The sequence below is a fragment of the Sorex fumeus genome, unplaced genomic scaffold, assembly GCF_029834395.1.
Source record: "Sorex fumeus unplaced genomic scaffold, SorFum_2.1 ptg000051l, whole genome shotgun sequence".
Lineage (NCBI taxonomy): Eukaryota > Metazoa > Chordata > Mammalia > Eulipotyphla > Soricidae > Sorex > Sorex fumeus.
Window position 1 is genome coordinate 28,533,437 of NW_026606108.1, and position 23,368 is coordinate 28,556,804.

Below are 23,368 nucleotides of genomic sequence, written 5' to 3' on the forward strand. Positions count from 1 at the left end.
TTGACTTACTATAACATTAAACATTTTCCATCTTCCTTGATTCCCATCTTCCATCCCACAAATGTTCTGAGGTTAAAAAACTTTTATTTTTGGTGAGGTAGGTAAATGAAAATGGCAAGCAAATTATATTCACATATAAACAAAGATGTAATACATTTCTTTGAACTAACATTGAAAACACAGAAAATGCAGAAATAGCTACAAACATATCAAAGGGATGAGAGATTATAAAACACTAAAGGTGAAAACAAACATTTAAATACTTCAGTATAAAACCAGCCATTTTACCTAATGCATAAAATAGGCAGTATGTTTTTAAAATCAAAGGTATTAAAGTTAATCTTTTTTCTAAGCCCCGCCCCCCCCCCTTTTTTTGCTTTTTGGGTCATACCCAGCAATGCACAGGTGTTACTCCTGGCTCATGCACTCAGAAATTACTCCTGGTGGTACTCAGAGGACCATATGGGATGCTGGGAATTGAACCGGGGTGGCCGCATGCAAGGCAAATGGCCTACCTTCTGTGCTATAGCTCCAGCCCCTTTTTTCCTAATCTTTTTATTCTGTACTTAGCTGTGAGTCAATTATCAACAGGGAAATTATTTTTTCTTAGTATCACTTACAAGGATCATTCCTTTGAGCCCCATTCTCTCGTTTCCCTTTGCTTCCCTGCTGCTGCTACTGCTGTGTGGCTCCAGAGGTTGCTGGTGGTGCTCACGGGAGGCCTGACATTCTAAGTGGGGCGAATACACATGGAGCTGCCATGCAGACTGCATGCACAGAAATGCTTTGTTGTGGTACTGTCTCTGCGATCACATGGGGCAGGCTGCACAGTGGGTCAGTCTCATCACAATGTCTTCACTGAGCAGAGTCTAGAGTCTAGCTAGAAGATTTCGAACTTCCTCCTTGAGCCTTTCAATCCAAGTTCATTCGAGAAGCTACTGCCCTTCACTATCCAGAAAAGGTACATAACTTAGCAGAAGTGATCTGCATTTACACTAGGAGAAAGATGAACATTCCTGCATGCAAATCACCTCAGGTACTAAGAACATCATTTTAGGCTAAACTGGACCAGTTAACTTTATAAAGAGCTGGCTTGAGACCGTTGTATCTCAGGTCTAAAAGGGTCTTTTTCTTATGCTAGTTAAAATAATGGACTTCAATTATCTTTGACATAAAGGATGGTTCAAATTGTGTTTAAAAGTTGAAGTAATAAAGAGGAATGTGTCTTCCATTGAGAAGTAAACAGTGATTTTCTTTGCAGAGATGAGCAAATTCGCTTTGAACTGGATTAAAATTAAACTGTAATTCTAAGTGAAAATGCATTTGCACTGCCACACAATGCTTCTTTAGGGGGTTTTCCTAGTAGTACTTCAGGGTGCTGGGATTGAGAAAAGCAGTGCTGGGAGCTGAACCCGGGACTTACATATGCAAGCATGCGCACTATCTCTGTTCCACATTCCTAGCCTTGTGCTTAAACTTTACATTCATTTTACTAGAAATAACTTTTATTTAAGTAATATAATACTTGTGTAAAATAACCTATTTTAAAAGGATACTGTCTTATTTTTCAGAATATACAGAAAAATTAAACAACAGAGAGCAGTTAGCCAATAGAAAAGATAACAAAAGCAAAATTCTCTCAGAAATGTCACTCCAAATGAGTATCATTCCAAACACTATGCATACATATTCACAGAGTGACAATGAAACAAATTCCACGGATCAGACTAATTTTCCTTTACCTTAAAGCTCCTAAAACACTTTCTTGTGTTTTTTATTTATTTATTTTTTAACCTTTTTCTTTTTTTGGGTCACACCCAGCGATGCTCAGGGGTTACTCCTGGATTTGCACTCAGGAATTACTCCTGGTGGTGCTCGGGGAACCATGTGAGATGCTGGGAATCGAAGCCGGGTTGGCTGTGTGCAAGGCACATGCCCTAGCCGCTGTACTATGGCTCCAGTCCCAACACTTTCTTGTCTTAAGATGAAGTGATTAAAAATATATATATCGGTAAGGACCACTGAAGTTCCTGAGCACTGCTCGGGACAATTTACCTCATCCCCTGGCCCCCAAATTAATTCCTTTAGATGATGAGAAGATGATACTCTGTTACAAAATATTTATAAACTATATGACAACTCATATCTAGAAAATGTGAAGAACTCTCAAAATTTAACCATGAAAACCCAGCAATATGGTCAGAAAATGAGCGGCATGTATGAAAGAGATAACTCACTGAAGTTGAGATAACCATTATAAGCTTATTATGAGATGTTCTACATCATTATTCACTAGAGAAATGCAATACAAAGCCACACTGAGATATCATTACATAGCTATCAAAGTGACTAAAATAACAGTGAAAATACTAAATACTGGCAAATAATCAAAGAAACAACAAAACAGATCATTTTCTGGTGGAATTAAAAAGGGCAAGGTTACTCTGGAAAATATTTGGCAGTTTCTTTTAAAACGAGATGTGAATTTTTCATCTCACCCAGAAATTGTATTCAACATAAATACATGAACAAAATAATAGCAACAGAGAACAGATTAGCCACTGCAAGATTGAGGGATGTGTGTGAAAATAAAGGAGTAGGAAATTCTCGTGCAGATGGAGCAAATTTGTATTTTTGTTTTGAAAAAGATCTGTATGTTGAGTGCTCTTATAGTTTAATTAATCTACACATATAAAGTACATAGAGTCATACACACATAAAACTGGTGAACTTAATTAAGTCTGTAGGTTATGCCAATATAATTTCCAATGGATATTTCCCTACTGTTACACAAGATGATGTTTTTTGGGGAAAACTGGGTGAAAGGTTTATAGAATCCTATAAATAATTTAAAAAAACCCTAGAATATATCATCTGACTTTGTGCTAAAATTAAAGTATTTTTTACAATGTTAATGGTTTCTGCACAATTATAAATTAATAAGTAATATATACTTCTAACTTATCTTTTGTTACTTACCTTTACTTTTTCAAAACTTATAGTATTTATCATAATTTCTGTAGTATTTAGTATTGAAATTATATTTAAAGTAGCCTAACTTCTCCATTTATTCTTTACTGGATATTTATTTTATAGGGCTGGAGTGATAGCACAACGGTAGGGCGTTTGCCTTGCACGCAGCCAACATGGCCGACCCTAGTTCGATTCCTCCGCCCCTCTCGGAGAGCCCGGCAAGCTACCGAGAGTATCTCGCCCGCACGGCAGAGCCTGGCAAGCTCCCCGTGACGTATTCGATATGCCAAACACAGTAACAACAAAGTCTCCAATGGAGACGTTACTGGGCCCGCTCGAGCAAATCGATGATCAATGGGAGGGCCTTTACTTTACTTTACTTTAGGTAATATTTTTATTATTATTCCTATATTTTACTGCATATTTATCATAATTGGCTAAATTTAGGATTATGATTATTACACAAAACTTAAAAAATCCTGGACTATTATTACCTTAAATAATTTATGACCTGTCTTTGACACCAAGTTAGGATGCATGGAATACTCATGGATATACATTCAAAATATGCTATAATTATGTGGCAAAATATGGAATTTTTTTTTATGATTTCCTCTGTGAGAATATACCTCTTGACCTTAAGGTACACATTTCCTCAGGACATTCTGAGTAAGGTTCTAATATATTTGGGTAAAGAAGGCATCAAAAATCAGGACTTTTCTATTGGAATCTACAGAATATGACTTAAATGTACAAATATGAATTCTAAGTCTTTAAGATATTCCTTTTCCTGTACATTTAGTTTTTGCTTCATTTTCAAAAAAAAGTCTGCTTTTAATATATGTTTTCTAGACAATGTTTTAGGGCTGTCAACTTCAGACACCAGTTATCCTTAGGTTTATGGTCTTTGTCTTCCTACCTTTATGGCAATTACTCCTTTCCCCATTTTTGTATTCACTGTGACTATTTCGGGTCAATTTTTCTAGGCTTAACATTGCATTTTTCCTTGGTCTCTCCTGCTTTTGGTTCCTATCTGATCTTTAATTCTGCTCTATAGATTCCATTTTTTTGGGGGGGAGGGGGTGTGTTTCCTTCACCTCTACAATTGCCTTTTTGTATTTTTGTTTTTATGTTGCTGAGCTAATTGAATCATATTTATGTTCTCACTATGATTAAGCTTAAAATAGCTGTGGAAACTTTCTTTTGGTTCCTTTTACTTTCATCTACTCTGGGTGGTCCTCCACTTGCTTTTTAGGTTTCCATAAGCTACCTATAATTGCCTTGTTTGTTTACCATGCCCTCCACATCAATTGATTCTTTAAAAAGTTTTTTTTTTTTTTACTCTGAGAAAGTTAGGAGAGTTTCCTGAAATTCTCCCTTATTTATCTGGGTTTTATTTGGAAGACAGATTGGGATATAGGTTTCATTAAAGCTGTTATTCTTTAGTCTACAATTCTGGTGGATCGGAGTTGTGGGAATATAGTTGGGAAGGACCTTGTGTACTCACTGGAGGAATCAGTCCATGTTATAGAAAACGACCTATATTTTGGTTCATTCCCCTTACTAGAGTCCCAAACCACTTCTGGGGAGATTCCTATAGATTTTCTATTACTTCATACACTGGGTCAATGCTTTTAAAATCTACAGGAATCCCACTCATCTGTGGTCAGAAGTAGCTACCAAGTAGAAAATGATTAGAGGCCATATCCAGAGAGCCACAAATTTACAATAACATGGAAAGTCATCAAGGGAATTAAATTAGAACATTTAGGATAAACGTCTAGATAATTCTGATAATTCAGGAAGACAGGGGTTATTTTATTTGTGCCACTCCCAGTTGTCCCATCAACTGGAGTTTCTCTGGGTGAAAAACATGAGAACAGTAATAGGAGAAGGAAATTCAGCAAACAGAAACTCATATCACTGTGGGGGGAGGTTTGGAAAGGGTCATCACTACAGATAAAGGAAGAGAGTTACGAGGGGGAAATGTAGGTGTAAAGAATCATTCTGAAATTTTACGTCACTAAAAATATCTGGCCATTGCCAGTTGTTTCTTTCATTGCTCACTTGTTCCTTTTCCCACTAACTCTTGTCAAATTGATGTGGATAATAAGTCATGTAATTCCATAACCACACTGACTCACATTTCCTACTAATTGGCCTCAGTTCTTAAAAGAAACTAGGAATGGGGGAGGGGATAAAGCTCACCCTACAGTTGCCTTGTGTAAAATCAATTTGTTCTGCCCAGTGCAGAAGTAGAAATGCTTTCAGTTCCTATAATTTTCCACAGGATATTCCATATTCCATTCAACAATGTGTCCCTCGTCTTTCAAAACTGGTGGATTCTTATGAAATATTTCATTATCTTTTGCACAGCAGCAGGGCGTTTGCCTTGCACGCAGCCAACATGGCTGACCTGAGTTCGATTCCTCTGCCCCTCTAGGAGAGCCTGGCAAGCTACCGAGAGTATCTCGCCCACAGGGCAGAGCCTGGCAAGCTCCCCGTGACGTATTCGATATGCCAAACACAGTAACACCAAAGTCTCCAATGGAGATGTTACTGGGCCCGCTCGAGCAAATCGATGAACAATGGGAGGACAGTGACAATGACAGTGTCACTGCTGTGATGGGGGCAGAGTTCAGTTTGATATAGGCAGGTAGATAGGGAAAAGGCCCTCAGCAATGAAACTTAGGTCAACAAATCTTCTGGGAGAAAATTCTAAGACTGATCCACCCTGTGGATATGGAAAACAGAGACCTAATAAGACTTTCTGCAGTGGACCCTGAGGAGACTGGACCCCTCCCCATGAAGTTCCTTAAACCCTCAGACCTCTCCCTTAATCCGATTAATTTTAGTGATTCAGCCCTGAGAAGAATCCAGAACATTCTGAATCAATACAACCCAAAAAGAGCCTATAAAAGCACCTTGAACAAGGGAAGAAGGGAGGGCATATGCTGCTCAAGCCCTATGTGCTACTTGCGCCCATGTGGCCCAAGCACATGTCACACCCGCATCTCCCCTCTTGAGATGTGTACTTTCATGTTTTCCTATCTAATACTGGGATCTGTTTAGGGGTTCTCTTCACCCTTGGAGAAGCCTGCCTTCTCTCCTGAGCACATTCCTCTCTCTCTCTCTCTCTCTCTCTCTCTCTCTCTCTCTCTCTCTCTCTCTCTCTCTCATTCTCTCCTCCTCCACACTTTCAAAAAACCTTCCAAATAAAATCTGTTTTACTTTACTGCTTGTCTACTCCTAAAATTCTTTTCTGTGAGCAAGAAAAGAACCCAGTAACCCTAGGTCCCACGTGACAGGGGTGGATCGGGAGAAAGTGACTGTCTTTCTCCTCCTGACTCATGTGAGCCACCCGTGGGGTCCACTGACATCAAGTTCATCTTGCAAGTGACCCCAGAATGTACAATATGGGATGGCTTATCTGATGCAGCAAATTGCGAATGCATACACACTCTGAAGCATACTCAAAGTATGTCTGTGCACTAATATCTACTATTTCTGTTCATTTTATTAGACACAAATGGAGGGAGAACTTGTAGCCTGGTTTTGTTTCATAGTCTTTATCCTGCTATTAGTCTGAGTTATTCTGTTAAGGCTTTTGATGAATAATGATAAAGTTTCAGACTTTAGGAATGGTTTTTAATCTTTTTCCTTTCTTCATTTATATTTCTGTGCACTCACAGGGAACACAATGATGCCCTAAGCTGTATAAAAGATGGGTGGAGTCTGTTAATTTAAAAGAAAATGGAAATTCTTTTTCTTGGAAAGGTATTACAGAAGTGACCAAATCCCCTTTCTAGGAAAGGCGGGTGATGTCATCACTTAGGGGAAGGAGGGATTACTGTTCAATAGAAGGTGGAGTCCTTGATGAGTCCCTGAAGAGGACTTCCAGCCCCAGACACACAGACAACCGGCTAGAACATGATGGGACATGCCAGGAACAAGCTACTTAGATTCTGATAAACACATGCAAGAGCAATTGATTGGGGGTAGTAGCGATATATCTTGTTTAAAAGCGAAATAGTTTTTCCACATGTCATTCATTGAGTGACTTAGAAAAAAAAACAAAGATGAAAAAAAAAGAAAGAAGAAAAAAGAACGAGCCCAACTTCCAACTCTTGGCCCTCAGCCAGGAAAACTTCGTAAGAGATGAAAGCGCCTTCATCATTATTCATTCGGCAAAATAATCCATGCTTAAATGAATGACTTTTGTATGTGCAGCATGTGCTATGTATTCTGCTTCCAGGTGGGGCCTTTTCCAGCCCTTTTTGTGGTTTTGTTTGCTGTAGTTGATCCAACTTGGAAATGAGTTGGAATCCTGGTGACCCACCTTGGCAGGATCGACTGTCGGAGGCTGGAGTGAAGCCCATCTCACATTCGCAGCGATAGGCGCCTGGGACGTTGAGGCACTGTCCATTCTCACAGAGATTGATGTTTTCTGCGCACTCATCAACATCTGCAGCAGAAGCACATGCCCTCTCCATTAATCCCCCATTCCATGACACATCTTTTCCCTTGCTCTGTCACTAAATCGATTTTACTGGCTCAAGTAAATGCTCAGAAGATGAAACAATCACATTCCCTAAATAAAGGTGCCCCATTTGGAAGGGGGCATTAATTAGCCTCCCGTCATTCTTCGTGAATAACATGAAGAATGCAGATGTCCCATTTAACTTATTCCTATAAGTGCCAATTTGATGCATCACTATTACATCAACGTCATTTAGATATGGCCAAGAACATGGGAATTAATCATGAATGGTGCTAATTCATTTGCAAACATTATAGTATTAGAATAAACAACTTATTTTACTAGCTCAAACTGTTTGAAATAAATCAGTGACTCTATGGGAATGAGGAAAGTTTTCGATCTCATTATAATCTTATTAAAATACTCCTTTCTTGGATCATGTTATGCTTGACATGTATTAGGCCTTGGTTTTGATCTCTGGTGACATAATAAAATAAATAAAATAATCCTATCTTGGTTATACAAGAGGGCAGTACTCAATTTTTCAAGGTAATTGATTTAATGCCATGGAAAAATGGAGACAGAAACCAAAACTTACCAAGCACATAATATTTGCCAGGTAGCGTGTGAGGTATCTGACAGGCATATTTAATTTATTTATTTCACCAATCCTGATAGGTTTCAAAGAGGTAGAACTTCAAGCAAATAGCAGTCAATCTGCAGCCAAGCCAAGACCTCAGTCGACTTGGTTGAGCTTGATACTGAAACCATATCCTGTCCTACATTCTAGGAAGGGGCAACAGCTAGTGTTTGGAAATGTTCAAGCATTAAAACTGATTAAACATGCTTTTTAGAAGAGGCACTGGAAAATGTTGAGTTTGTATTATGATGTGAGTAATCAGAAAAAAAAAATTAACTTCAAGAGCACAGGGACATAGCTCAAGAGATAGAACGTCTGGCATGCCTGAGGTGCTGGGTTTCATCCCCAGCTGCACAGAACAAAGTCATTCAACTCCTCCAGGCTCCCAATCCCTTCACAAACCAAAAATAAATAACTAAAAATTATAATTTATTATTTGTGGATCTAAACATCTATTGAAATTCAATGAGAAACACTTACCATACAAACTTAAACTAAATAACAGCTAATACTGATTTTTTTTTTTTTTTGGTTCATTTGTCTTGGGCCCACAACTAAATGTGCTTAGAACACAGAATCTGGCTTTGTGTTCTGGAATCACTCCTGGCAAGAGTGGGATGCTGGGGATTAAACCCAGGTTGGTCACATGTAAGGCAAGCACCCTACCCTGTTTACTGTACTATGGTTATGGCACTGATGCTTTTTAAAAACAATATTTTTATTCCTTTACTTGTATTAGCCATTGAAATTTTTGAATACCAAATCTCAAAATACTGAGATTTTGGATAAACAGCAATACTCAATAGCAGCAACTTGGATAGATCATATACCATTTTAAGTTGAGTAGTTTCCCCACTTCATTCATCTACTAGTATGTTGGTCTTTGGGGCACTGGCAGGGCTCAGGAACCATATGTAGTGCCAAAAATCAAATCTGGATTGGCTGAATGCAATGCAAGCAATCACTCTATCTTCTGTACTACCTCTTTGGTCTCTAAATTTGCTAGTATTAAAGGAGATAGTATTAGGGACTGGAGTAATAGTACAGTGGGTAGTGTGCAGCAAACCTGAGTTTGATTCCCAGTATCCCATTTGGTCCCCTATGCCCATCAGGAGTAATTCCTCACTGCACAATCAGGAGTAAATCCTGAGCACTGCTGGGTATGACCCCAAAACAAACCAAAAAAAAAAAAAGGAGATAATACTATTACTCTGTTTATTTCCAAGTGGAGAAGCTTAAAGCTACACAACTTACTATAATGCCAGCAATTGAAAGATCTGAATCCAGTATGGCTTTGACCACTGTGTCAATAAGTAAGAAGAAATGACAATAATCAACAGTACACAAGTGAGAGATGTGAGTATTTTAAGACTTTTATTTTTCAAAAGTTTTCATGTTTTTTATGTTTAATGCAAGAGATATAAAACTATTCACCTGTAAGTGCAAAAGCAGGTAGGGATTTTAGACTCCTTTAAGTAGTTTTCCTCAAGTAAGGAAAACCTTGGAGTACTGTATACAGATTAGACCAGAACACACATGAGGACTCTTACTCACCTGAGCAGGTGAAGCCGTCTCCAGTGAAACCCTCAGAGCAAGCACATCTGTAGGAGCCAGGGGTGTTTACACACTGAGCATTGATGCTACATTGATGGGTACCGTTGGAACATTCATCTAGATCTGTATGGCAAGAGGTCAGTGCAATAAGGTTCACAAAGGAAAACGGACCACCAAAGCCCCAAAATCCCAGAAAAGAGAGACTTCCTCTTGACCTGTACTTAAATGACAATTAGAACAATGGCAGGTGTCTCAGTTCATTTGTAAGCGTAGTTCTCATTCTCTAAGAACTCAGATCATTAATCAGACAAGTTTATGCCACAAACATGGGTGCAAGTTATGAATCTGAGCACTTTAAAATATATAGAACGTTAATGGATAAATAAACCAATAGTAGATTATCTTCTTTTTACTGAGTGGATTTTATTATTTTCTGAATCCCTAAATAGAAAGAGCCCATTTTAATGATATAATTGAATATTTGGGCAGAAAAATAAACTGTGTGTTTTTGAGTTCATTTTATACATGGGGGAAACAGATATGATTCTTGAAACTGCAGAACCCACAGTCAAGTAGAAGATATGCTCAACACAGAAAATTAAATATTATTATATGTGTCATAAGGAAAGGCACAATGAGAGAATGACAGGGGCACCTAATCTGAATGGGAGGTACAAGGAAAGCCCTATGTGAGGATTTATTTCTTTCTGAACCTGAAGGATGAGGTAAGAGTCTACTGGAGAGGAGGAGGGATGGGTGTTCCTTGTAGAAGGAACTGTTCATCTACAAACTCGAAGAGGAAGAGTGTGATGTGATAGATGAAGGAAAATTCATAGCAGCCAAGTTCAAAGCAGAGGACAAAGGTATTGGGAGACGAAGCTAGAATCAAGAGTTTTGTCAACCAGGGAAAGGAAGCTGGATTTAGATCCTAATTAGAGATAAGACTCAAGGTTTAAAATAGTCACCTGAAATCATCCAGTTTACTTTAATTTAGATAGAACTGGAGGGTATCATGTCAAAGTAAATCAGGGAAACTAAGACAAATACCATAGGTCCTTACTTATCTGGGTATACTAAGACAAGGAATCAGAAGGTATCAAAGGTGAGCAAGCCCTGGGATTCGAGAATGCCTGAGAATGCCATACAAAGGAGTGAATAAAAGAGGAGGAGGAAGTACATAGGGGCACTGATCAGGGGCCTTGTACATTTTGGTGTTTAGAGGTGGGGTAACTGTATTCACCAAAACCATAAAAGTCAAGGGCTGAAAAGAGAGCATAAGGCACCTGACCAAAGCTCGATACCCATCACCTCATATGGTCTCCCGAACCCACCAGGAGTGATACCTGAGTGCAGAGCTAGGTGTAAGTCCTGAGCACTGCTGGGAAAAGAACACTCAAACTCCAAAGCTATAAGAGCCAACACTATTTTAAACAGTGCCATCTTCATTATATGAGAAATAATTAAATACAAACAATGGATTTTCTAGGGCGGAAGGGTGGATGATAGTGGGAGGGAACCTTGGAACATTGTTAGGCAGATGCTGACACTGACTGTGGGTTCAGAGCTGGAATATTGTATTCCTGAAACTCTTATTGTTGTCAGCATTATAAAGTATGGTGTCTAACGACACATTTTTTTTTTAGAAATTAAAAAAAGTTTTCATTTGTCTCCTCCCAGATGAAGAAGATCTGTCAGGAGGACCAGAGAGGCAAAGGTAGTCATACATGGAGGCTCTTCAGTGGAGGAAAATGATTAAAATTAAAGAAGAGAAACACAAATGAGTGAGCCCTGAATGAATTTGCTCTTTTGAACTTCTCTGCTGTATACCTAAATACAATGTATTTTTCCAGTTTGTCAGAGGAATAGATGTACTTCTTAAGAAGCCTTGAAAAGGAAAGACAATAAGGAACAAAAAAGTTTACAAAAATAGGGACTAGTAACATGGAAATAGAGATATGGCTGAAAAATTTTGAGAATAGCAATGGAGAAAGGTCAGGAATGTTAACTGAGAAGGCAGTGGCCTTAATGATGCTATCATAGAACATTCCTCAGCAAATATATATGAAGCTACAGTATGATAATTTAACATATATAATAAGCTCAAAAATTTGACATGCATAAACCTCTCCTTTAATCTTTACTGCATGCTTATGCAGTTTTAATGAGAGATCCTGGGGAGGTCAGTTTAGCTTCTTCCTTTTCTACTTTAAATAGAACTGGGTAATTCTTGCCCATTTAAGAATGCTTTACAGTTCAGACATGTGCAACACCAAGCATACAAAGCAGTACTGTGAATAACAACAAGGGTAAAACTCAATCCTCTGTCTCACAGCTATAAAATATGATTAGACTCTTGCTCAAAAACGGTAGACCTTGAAGAATGATAACTTCCTTCCATTTTCCTTTCTTGCAATCCAACAAAATATTTAGATTTCTCTGGAGGAAGAACTTTGTTTTCTAGTTAGAAGGCAGTATTGACCACTTATTATAGATTTCAGTCATTTGAAGACATTTTTTTCAACTCCCTCATCGAATTTACTGTTTTATATCTCACTGATTCTACTATGAAAAGGCTGGGAAAATGTATTATTCACTTCTCATCATACAGCTGTTCGGATTTCTGGCTGCACATCAAATAACTTTTACTGAACAACAACACATTAAAAAACAGATGCCAAGGCATACTGTTATAATTTGACCATTTCTACCAAGGTTAAAAGAAACTCCGAGGCAGGAAATTATCTTGCAACTAAAGATAGCATTTGATTTTTTGACGAGATTATATGAAAGTGAAGAGTGTGCTCTTACTGGAGCATATGGATCACACAACTATACACAGAAGGGCCTTAAAATTTTTGTCTTAGCAAACTCACCAATACACTTGATGCCGTTTCCAACCCAGCCTTCTCTGCAGCTGCATCTGAAACTTCCTGGGACATTTAGACACGAGGCATGCATGTCACAATTGTGGGCACCAATTTCACACTCATCCACGTCTGGGAAGCCGAAGTTAATGTGGAAAAGATGAAACACAAATGAGTTCATTCTATTCCTAAGAATATTTCTCCAGGTAAAATTTGAAAGTAAATGTAGAAATACCTAAAACCAAGCAAAGAAAACATTAACATCATTTTTGCTTTAAAGTTTTGTTTTTGTTCTGAGTCCCATCTATCAGTGCTCAGAGGCTACTATCAAGCTGACTTTGGGGTTACTCCTGGCTGTGATTGGGGGACCATGCAATACCAGGGATTGAGCCTGGGGCGTCAGCATGCAAAATTTGTGCTTCAGCCTATTGTGATAGCTCCCTATTTTCACTTTTAATTATTGTAGACTCTAACGAGGTCAGTACATTCATGATCCAAATCAAGAAACCCTTCTCTGCCACTGTCCAGTAGGAGTGACAAGCAGGGGCTACAGTGGCGAGTCCGTAGTCCCCTCCCACTCCCATCTCAGGGGGCTGCTTGCCCAGACTCAAGACAGTCTTCCAGGCACAAAGCAGATTACAGATGGCAAAGAAGATCTCATTTCCAAAAGGTAACTGCTATTATTTCCTTATAGCATTTGCTACATTGTTTATTATGAACAAACCTAACTTCCTAAAACAGAATTAGTGCATTTTTCTAAAAATTATACAATCTGACAGTTCTCCGAAGCAACTGTTTTGGAAATAAGTTTTGGAAAATATTTTATTGTGTATTTTTTTTCTGGGCCGGAGCGATAGCACAGCAGGTAGGGCATTTGCCTTGCACGTGGTCAACCCGGGTTTGAATTCTCCGCCCCTCTCAGAGAGCCCAGCAAGGGTTACTACGGAGAATATCCTGCCTGCATGGCAAAACCTGGCAAGCTACCCATGAAGTAGTCGATATGCCAAAAACAGTAACAAGTCTCACAATAGAGACATTACCGGTGCTCGCTCAAGCAAATCGATGAACAATGGGAGGACAGTGCTACAGTGCATTCTTTTTCCATTTTACTTGGAAAATGACACGTATTATCAGGTTATAGCATATAATGTTATATTACTATATAACTGTTATTATAAACAGTTATATAACATATAATGTTATATTATTATATAACTGTTGTTATAAACAGTTCAGAACATCAAGTATAGAAATATACACATATGTGTGAATAGGTACATATACGTATGGACATATATGTGTAGGTAATTAAAAACTGTGCAGCTTTGGATTCCTCGAAGTTGTCTGGAATAGAACACACACACAGACACACACAGAGACACACACACAGACACATACACACACAGATACCTTCTCTCATTTCCTGCCCTTTTAAGTTTAAGGGTCAGGCTGCAATGTGAGCCAACACTGCCTACCTTGAACAAAACACTACACCAGGCACTTACACTGGGTAAGAGGCCTGCTCTCAGGTTTTTGTGTTTTTTTTTTTTTTATCATTCATTTTTTTTTTTTTATTAGTGAAACACCATGAGGTACAGTTATAGACTTCTAAATTTTTGTGCTTGGGTTTCAGTTATACAATGATCAAGTACCCATCCCTCCACCAGTGCCCATCCTCCCCCACCATGGGTCCCAGCATCCCTCCCACCCCCCATCCCCCCCGTCCCACCCTGCCTCTGTGGCAGGGCATTCCACCTTGTTCTCTCTCTCTTCTTTTGGGTCCTGTGTTTTGCAAGAGAGGCATTGAGTGGCAATCATGTTTGGTCTATAGACTACTTTTAGCATGTCTTTCCCACCCTGGGAGGGTCCTCACAACACCCTTTATTTGGTACTCTCTTCTCTATCTGAGCTTCCTTTTCACCTAGCACATGTGGCTGGCCTTCAAGTCATGGAGCAAAATTTCTGGTACTAATCTCAGCCATTCCTGGGTGTTAGTCTCCCGTTTTGTTGCTTACATGGAAAGTATCATGTTAAGCGAAATGAGTCACAAAGAGTGGGATAGACACAGAAAGATTGTTCTCAGGTTTTGATCTTGGGGCTTTCTAGTTTCCCCTTTCTTCAAAAGGCAACAAAATTCAGTAGAGAAAGGAAACAAGTGATCCGGTACATGTGAGCAAAGCAGGAGAGTAAAGGGGGAGAAAAGAGAAAGGCAGTTTCGGTAGGATGAGGAGAGGAGAGGACAAAAGCAAATGGCAAGAAACAGTTCAGAACAATAGTATAGTGGGTCTAGCATTTACTTTGCATATGGCTAACCTGGGTTCTACTCCTGGCAGCCCATAAGGTCTGTTGAGCACTACCAAGAGTACCAAAAAAATCCCTCAAAAAAACCAAAAAGACGAAAGAAAGAAAGAAAGAAAGAAAGAAAGAAAGAAAGAACGGTCTGGAGAGATGACTCAAAGAGCTGGGGTACATGCCCTGCACCCACAAGGCCTCCTATCCTACATGCTCCTTCTCCCAGCCTCTTTGCAGAGGACCCCCTGGAGGTTTCCCCACTAAAGAGAGATTGATGAATTTCTGTTGATTTAGATCTGAAAAATAAGCAACAACTATGTCTGGGTAGAGTCATCCTCAGTCTCGGACAGCAGTGAGGCCCAGCAGGGACATGGCAATGCTCCCCACTCAGCCAGCTCTCAGTGGCTCCTCACAAAGCGCCCTAGCTGATGAGATGCAGGGAACAAAGGGTGGTCACTGAGATGGATGCTGACAAATGTACAAGGGACAGGGGTGAGACGTACCTGTGCAGCCCGTGGTGCCCTTCTTCACTGAATAGCCCAGCTGACAGTGGCAGATGAAGGAGCCCTTCGTGTTCTCACATTCCCCAAACATGCAGATGTTTGAATTTAGGTCACACTCGTTGACATCTAGAAAATTTGTGTTCAAGACCGTGGTTAATTTTTGTCCATCCTGGTATTTCAAACGCTGAGTTTTAAATGTTATAGTGCAATAGTGAAACACACTGAAAACTCTTAATGTGATCTATCTGAAAGGCACAGAACTGCACAGAAATACAGTTAAAGGATTTCTTTCTCAATAGTTCTTCTTTTTTATCTTTGAATACTGTTGAAAACAAGGTTTCTATCTTTTGAAATAAGTGAAAGGGTCTTTCCTCTCCAAGTTTCTGTGGTCTGTGCATGAATGTGCATGCAGGTATGTGTGCACGTGGACAGACATATCCTGTTCTGTAGTCCTCACCAATGCATGTTTTCATGTCCATTGAAGCCATGAAGCCGTCGTAACATAGACAGCGATATTCTCCAGGGATGTTGGTACACTGGCCCCCATCACAAATGTCAGGATTATTTTCACATTCGTCAATATCTGATGATAAAAATAATTAACACAAAATGAGAACAGATGGCATCCACAAGCTCAAGGAATTATTTTTCATGCAAACCCATACCAATCTAAATATCTGGCACAAGATCTGTAGAAGAAGAGTTCAGGCATGCAAAGGGTGGACATTTCCTCTCCGTACCTGCGCATGACCGCCCATCTGGCATCAGGGCATAACCGTCACTGCAGCTGCACTCGTAGCTTCCTTCTGAATTGGTGCACTGAGTGTCACAACCCCCGTTCATGATCATACACTCATCAATATCTGTGAAAATGACATCAAGGCCCTGTTACTTGTCAGATCTACTTCCTTAAAAAAAAGACAGACTTTCTTCTTCTGAAACAGCCAATATTTATTTCTTTCTAAACTTTCTAGAGAACATTCTACTTTGTAGGAAGCGTCTGTAGTCCAAAATAAATAACTGAGAAAGACAATAAACTTCAGAGTTTAGACTATGTCCTTTGACAGAGCCCTGAATTCCTCTGTGGGAGCACAACAGCATGGTATCTTAAGAGACTGACCTCTGGTCACAGATCATCATCGGGAACAAAGGAGCCATTTGCCTCATTTTCTGTTCAGTGCCCTGAGTTTTCCAAGACTGATTTGAGGAGAGCAAAACTGGGAGCCACTTGGCCTCATCTCACCTGTACAGCCCTGCCGGTCAGGAGTGGCTTGGTACCCGGGATTGCAGGAGCACTGGTAAGTCCCAATCATGTTCACGCATTTTCCGTTTCTACAGAGATTGTCACTCAAGGAACATTCATTAACATCTATGAAAAGAAACACAGAATTCATGTTTTGTGCAAGAACCACATGCTTCATCACTCTGGAACCTACTGCACCAGTGAAGGCTCTCTAAAGACTTCATGCATCTGAGGGAAAAGTCAGATGGTCACCAGGAGCATTCAAAGAAAATGCTGAAGCTTACATTTCTTTATTGCTGTCTACAAAAGTGCTTTCCAGTGGAACTTCTTGTACTGATAAATATCTATGCTGTCCAACGTATAAATGTCAGTGATCACTTGAAAAGTGGATAGTATGGCTAAGGAAATGAATAATTAAATGTTAATTAAATTTAAATAGCCACATGTGGCCAGTGACTACCACGGTCAACTCTGGACATCTGGCACATGCCAGAAATGAAGCTGGTAAATATTTAGCATACGCATTTACAGTGGCAAGCTCACCTGGTCTTTATTAGTGAGCCAAGTGTTGCCTAAGTAACTAAAAGTCTCCTGAGGGAAGGTGACTGGTTCCACCAAATAGAGGGGAAGCAGGGCCCTCTCATTCATGTGTCTCATAGTGTCTGGAGCATCTGGGCATAAATACACCAAAGGTGAGGGTGCCTTAAAAAAAATCCTGCAAAAACTCACAAAATAAATGGTTGCACATCTAAGAGAGCAGAAAAAAATTGGCAAAGAGAAACTCCTCCTCATAGAACTTGCTTGTCAGACAGATTATAAGGTAAAAACAATTTATCCCTGGGGCCAGATAGACAGTAGAGCAGGGAGGGCCCTTGCCTTCACGCGGCTGGGCTGGGTGGGATCCTGGCATCCCCTGTGATGCCTAGTGCTCTGCCAAGATTAATTCCTGAGAGCAGAGCCAGGAATGAGCCCTGAGCACTGTCGGGTGTGGCACAAAAATAAACAAACAAAATTTATCCAGAACTCTCAAAATTACCATGGAAACTATGTGACATATGGATTTACAACTGTGATCATTAAATGCATATTTTATTAAAAGTGCCCAAATGAGCTCCTCATATAGTACACTGGGTCTTGTGGTCTAGTTTTTCCAGCTCTCAAAATTCTGAAAAACTAGTAACTGACCTCAGAAATGGATTTCTGAATCACTGCTTCATAATCATAAATAAGTATCCTGAAATTATTCATGTAAAAAACCTTTTGCATCACTACTAAAACAAAATAAAAATATTGAGAGCTTTTTAAGTCACCTTTTAAAAATGTTCCATGATTTAAGTTTTACCTAATACTTTAGCAAAGCAAGATTACTAAAGTGTAGAAATAAATATGAGTACAGGACAGGTGCCCTTAAATTATGTTTCCCATAGGAGTTCACAAGCTGCTCTATTTTTAAACTGTTTCATTTTCTTATACTTCCAAGAAGGATTTCCTGTGAAGAAAATGATTTAAGGCTAAACTGAAGTTCTTAACTAAGTCAACTAGAATATGGGAAAGGCCCAGATGCTTTCATCTATTTATGAAAAGTACGTTGGAATGTTACCTACGCAGTTTTTTCAATTTTTTCAGACCTTGGGTTCCCTACAAACTCAGGGCCACCGAAGAGATGGAATATTTCTATGAACAGAAAGGGTGGAGAAATAATATGTGCTGCATACACACACACACACACACACACACACACACACACACACACACCTATCACACATGGTACAACAGGGAGCAGCTTCTCAGTCCCAGCCTCCTAGCAGGAGGGAATGTGGCCTCACATAGGGTCTTGCAAGAGTGTTTGAAAGGAAAAATATGGCAATCAGGATAATTCAGATCTTCTCCTTGTCAGATGCGCTCTCCACAGGCAGCCTGAATCCCAATGTAAGGCCTCCATAGCCCCAACTTTTATTCAGCTCCAAACTTTTATCTGCTCCATAGGATTTTTTATTCAGCTCCAACTTTTATCTGCTCCAAAGGAGTTTGCCAGAGCTTATCCATGATCTTTACCATCTACCCACGCTACACTGATAGACAAACTCACCCACACAGTCTTCCCGTGATGGTGACAGCTCATGTCCCCGTGGGCAGTCACACTGAAAGCTGCCCTCGGTGTTCACACAGGTGCCACCCCTACAAAGGAGAGGGTTACGTTCACATTCGTCAATGTCTGAAAGGTAAAAACGTGAGATCCATTAAAGAACTCTGTGGGGAAGATATTCACACATACATCATGGGAGAAAGAATTATCTGAGGTAAGTGCAACGCAAATGCAAGAGACAGGCTTAAGAGAAGATAGAATAACGTTCTTCACACTTCTACTATCTTAAGAGAAATGTAAAAGTTCTACAAAGAAATTTATTGGTAATGAAATGAGGCTCACCATGGGGGGAAAGGAATTAAAATTGTTACACATCATCTAAACTCTGTATATCGATATTGTATATACATACAATACCTAAACTCTAGATATTTCAGTCTAGAGCTCATTGAGGTAAAAGAAAAAATACTACACTGAGAGTATACCATGTTCTATGAGGTGTGTCCTTCAAGGCACTGAAAATCAAAGAGAGGTCTTAAAAAGTTAGCCAGCAAAGAGAGGTGCGAATTACATCCAAATAAGAAAAATAACATGGAACAGGCATGACTGGATATAAATGTGAGGGTCACCACACAATGTCATACATTTAAGACAAATTCCTCCCGAGTTAGTAGTCTGTGTGGATTTTAGATTCTGTGAATAAACAGAACCCAGTCTCAACAGCTCACTGCCACTGAGGCGCCAAGGGTTTGGGGCTCCCTGCGAACTATCTAGGAGCAGATTTCCTGTTTGACATAGAAATCTGTTCTTTCTCTCACTACAGCTCTTTGCCAAGCATGCTGTTAACAGCTCTGCGACAAGCCAAGGGTGAGCTAATGAGTGTGTCTCTGACTGGTCTTGGGGCCCCGTGAGGAGGAGCTGAGGTGCGCTTACCCATGCAGTTCTTCATCATCATGAACCCACTTTCGTAGCCTTCGAAGCACTCACACTCGAAGCTGCCGGGGGTGTTCACACAGATTCCACTTCCACAGAGGTCAGGAGAAATCCTGCACTCGTCAATGTCTGAGGCACAGGGATTAAAAAGAATTTTTACAAATGGCACGAGGGGACTGGTGTTAAGGAGCTGAGAGAGGTGTTTCCAGATGAAGGTGCAGTGCTTTGGAAGCAGTGCAGGCCGAAGAACCAGCTGTGTGAGGGCAGATTCTCAGGGGATGCCAGTGGAGGGGACCCAGAGTTACATTCCTTTCCCCAACTGCCCAAACAGTCAACATGCAGCTGGTACCGCTTTGTCCTCCACCGGAATGCAATTGCACCATTCTCCCACCACCCATCCCTCTCTTTTTAATACGGTTCTCAGGGAGATTTTTTTTTTTTTTTTTTTTACTGTTCAGAGTTAAGCAGCTTTAAAGTCTGTTGTCCTATCTGTGTTAATTGTCTCTACAGATTGAGCTTTTACCCTAGGGGAGAAATTGCCCTACAGGCTTTCTCTTTCACTTTTGAGAGCTACAGAGAGGAGGGCACTTGGAGGTTTGGACAGTAGGGTTCAAGCTGCCAGCCTTGTGACTGGGCTCTGGGTTCTGGATCCGTCACATCAATAATGTGGAGGGGCTGGAATGGGACCCGGAACTGCTTGCAGCCCTCACTTGCAGCAGATGACGACTTCTTTCTACCTGCATGACGTGAAAGTGCTTAGAATGAAACCCTTCTGCACTATTCTTATACTACAGCTATTTCTTTATTCCTTTATTAAAGTTCTCCAGGAACAGTTGTTTTTTTTTTTTAATTAAAAAGACAAAATTTAATTTAAAAATTCTGGCCTTGTGAATTTCTTTGCGGCTTAGAATGGGTCAGAGGAAGAACTGAGCAACTTGAGTCAAATTTAGCAAGCAGCAAATGAGACCGCAGCTGACACAAGGAATGATGTCCCCAGAGACACAGAATGATGTGCCAGACTCAGAGGACGACAGGCCAGGACAAGGGATGATGTGCAGGGCCTGAGGCTGTTTTTGTTGGGTCACCTCATCAGCTTGGGGTCCTGGCTGAGCCAAGAGGCAGCCTCAGAGGCAGATGTGGCCACTGAAACTTGACCCAGTGAGCACAGCCCTAGAGCAGGGCCCTGGAATAGGCCCCATCTGTTGTTCTTCAGTTCGCTCAGAGGTAAAGAAACTACGGGTCTATTTTTTAAAATAAAATGCTATGTTTATGTTACATTATTAATAAGTTACATAAACTCTTCATGAACATATTTCATGTTCTCAACACCAGGATTCTCTGAAAAGTCTCGTAGGACTGTAATTAAGATTTATCACTACAGAGGGGGTGTCTATAAAATAGGATCCAGAAAACATGACATATTTAGAATTGTTTTAACCACGGGAGGGGGGAGAGGAGTATTTTTGCCAGCATCTTTGTTCGGTTAGATTTTTATTTTGAAGTTTCTGTAACATGTTATCAGTGTACATATGCCACAGGCTTCCTGGGAGATGAGGCAGTCCCCACTTTCTTTTGTTCCAGCTTGTGTTTTTATTTCTATTTTAATGACACAATAATTGGTCATTCTGGAGAAAAAAAGACCCTAAGTACTTTCTTCTAAATTGAAACAGCTCATTGCAATAAGTATATTAATGCTTTTCATTCTTTCTATTATATCTAGACATATTTGACTTATTCCTAGAACTGTGGAGAGATCTGTATGAAGAATGCAAAGTTTGTTCTGGGGCAGAGCAAAGACACTTAAGGCTGATGAGGTGGGAGGAACACCACATAAAGACCTCCAATTTGGAACCATCCAGGGTCTCAGCCCCCATCCAGTTTCTGTTATCTATTGGGGTTGAGGTTTTGGGGAAAATAATTTCATTCCTTTCTGCCTCAATTTCCCTCTCTAAATAGACATTTATTAGAACTCTCCTCAAAGGACTGAGAGTTGAATCATTATTTGTTAAGTGTCTCATAAACTTGAGCACATTTTTTAGTGGTCGCTGAAATATGTTTTGAGGAGACATGGGCATAGCATGAACACTAGTTTTGTGATCACGTTTTGATCACAAAACAGGGGCACAGGGTGCAGTTCCTAACACTTAAGAGAACCTGATCCTGGAAGCAGAGGCAGGGGGACTTGATACCTTTGGGCTGGGCCTGGCCCTGGCACCAGGGCCCTAAGGATATCAAGTGGGCTATCTTGGTGCCTGCACAGCTGCTTTCCTAAGAAACCTGGAGGTAATCTGAATTGCAGGGGCTGGAAAAATAGTGGGTACGGTACTTGTCTTGCATGCAACTGATCCAAGTTCAATCCCCAGCATGGCTAGGAGTGATCCCTGAGCACATCCAGAACTGCCTCCCCCCATTCCAAAACCAAAAAAGAGACAAAGAAAAGAAATCAAAATTTTAAAGATGTAAAATGAACAGAAAGGCACAGGATAGCTAGAGGAAGGCATGCATTTCTCAGAGCAGCCAGCTGAGTGGAGCAGTTTCCTGGCAGAAGCAGATACTTTGCCAGGGCTGGGATGAGCTGCTGCCCAGGGCACCACCCCAGGGAAGGAAACTCTGGCCTTTAGCATGCTGCTGGGCAGTGGCCAGCAGGTTCTCACAGCTCTCACATTATTTCCCCAAATTTTAAAGGATTGTTAACAAATCTCATATACAGTTATTATTATTATTTTTTGCTTTTTGGGTCACACCCAGTGATGCACAGGGGTTACTCCTGGCTCTGCACTCAGGAATTAACTCCTGGTGGTGATTGGGGAACCATCTGGGATGCTGGGAATCGAACGCGGGTTGGCCGTGTGCAAGGCAAACGTCCTACCCGCTGTACTATCACTCCAACCCCTCTTGTACTGTTAAAGAGTTTCAGAGACACTGAGAGAAGTAGCTAATTTCATTAAAAAAAAAAAGAAGGAGAATGGACTCTGAAGCAGAAAAACATTGAGCATCTCTATTTAAATTTAAGATTCTCTGAGTTCACAGAAACTGTTTTATGGGAAGTGACATATTTGGATCTACAGAAATTGTTCTGAGTTAAGTGCAAAGTCTGTCTTTGGAATAAAAAGCTGGTAATGGGAAAAGGCAGCATGTGACTGTGGAAATGAATGGGTCGGAGTAGGTATAAGGATCCTGCAGTCTGGAAGCCCTGAGGCAGGCTGCCCAGGGCTCATCAGGAAGCAAGGATGTTCTGGTCCCTCCCTTCCAGTTCTTGGGGATACTTGGACAGAAGGTCCCTCAGGCACCATCCCAATCATCTTAAGGAAACGCTTCAACTAGGAGGACCTCTTCCTCTCAGTTGTACCCCCGTCTCACCTCTTCCTCTCAGTTGTACCCCCGTCTCTAAACAGAGATACCTCAAGGTGGATTGTGCAGATATATACATCTCTGACGTGCACAGCTATGAAGGCCGTCATCCTACTTACAGAACTCCCAATGGGCTAGGCTGAGGACATGGCCCATATCTTGGCCCTCGGCCACTCTGCCCCAGGCCCCTCTCTCTCTTCGTGCTTAATCCAAAGAGCAAACCTCACTCTCCTCGCCTGAACATGCAGCCCCAGAGTCTATTCAGAGGAACCTGTATTCACCATCTTCGAATGGTCACTGTGAGGTAGGAATGCATATATGACTTTTCCCTTGGGTGGCTGGGTGAGACAGTTGTCAACATTAACTGTGAGACTTCAGTCCTGAGTAAACAAACTCATATGATCAGTGTATATGGAGACATCCCAAAGCAGAGTGGGGAATGGGACAAA

General features: G+C 40.5%; 1 protein-coding gene across 1 annotated transcript in view; it reads right to left on the reverse strand.

The window, feature by feature from the left end:
- The window catches only part of FBN2 (fibrillin 2), a 294,085-nt gene that overhangs the window by 60,736 nt on the left and 209,981 nt on the right, over window positions 1–23,368 (reverse strand). Inside the window, exons 26-34 of the mRNA XM_056124409.1 lie at window positions 19,569–19,697; window positions 18,639–18,764; window positions 16,550–16,675; window positions 16,047–16,169; window positions 15,764–15,889; window positions 15,307–15,432; window positions 12,521–12,643; window positions 9,648–9,770; window positions 7,313–7,438 (exon numbers count right to left, since the gene is read on the reverse strand). Of these exons, the coding sequence (XP_055980384.1) occupies window positions 7,313–7,438; window positions 9,648–9,770; window positions 12,521–12,643; window positions 15,307–15,432; window positions 15,764–15,889; window positions 16,047–16,169; window positions 16,550–16,675; window positions 18,639–18,764; window positions 19,569–19,697 (1,128 nt within the window). The remainder of the gene's footprint in view (window positions 1–7,312; window positions 7,439–9,647; window positions 9,771–12,520; window positions 12,644–15,306; window positions 15,433–15,763; window positions 15,890–16,046; window positions 16,170–16,549; window positions 16,676–18,638; window positions 18,765–19,568; window positions 19,698–23,368) is intronic.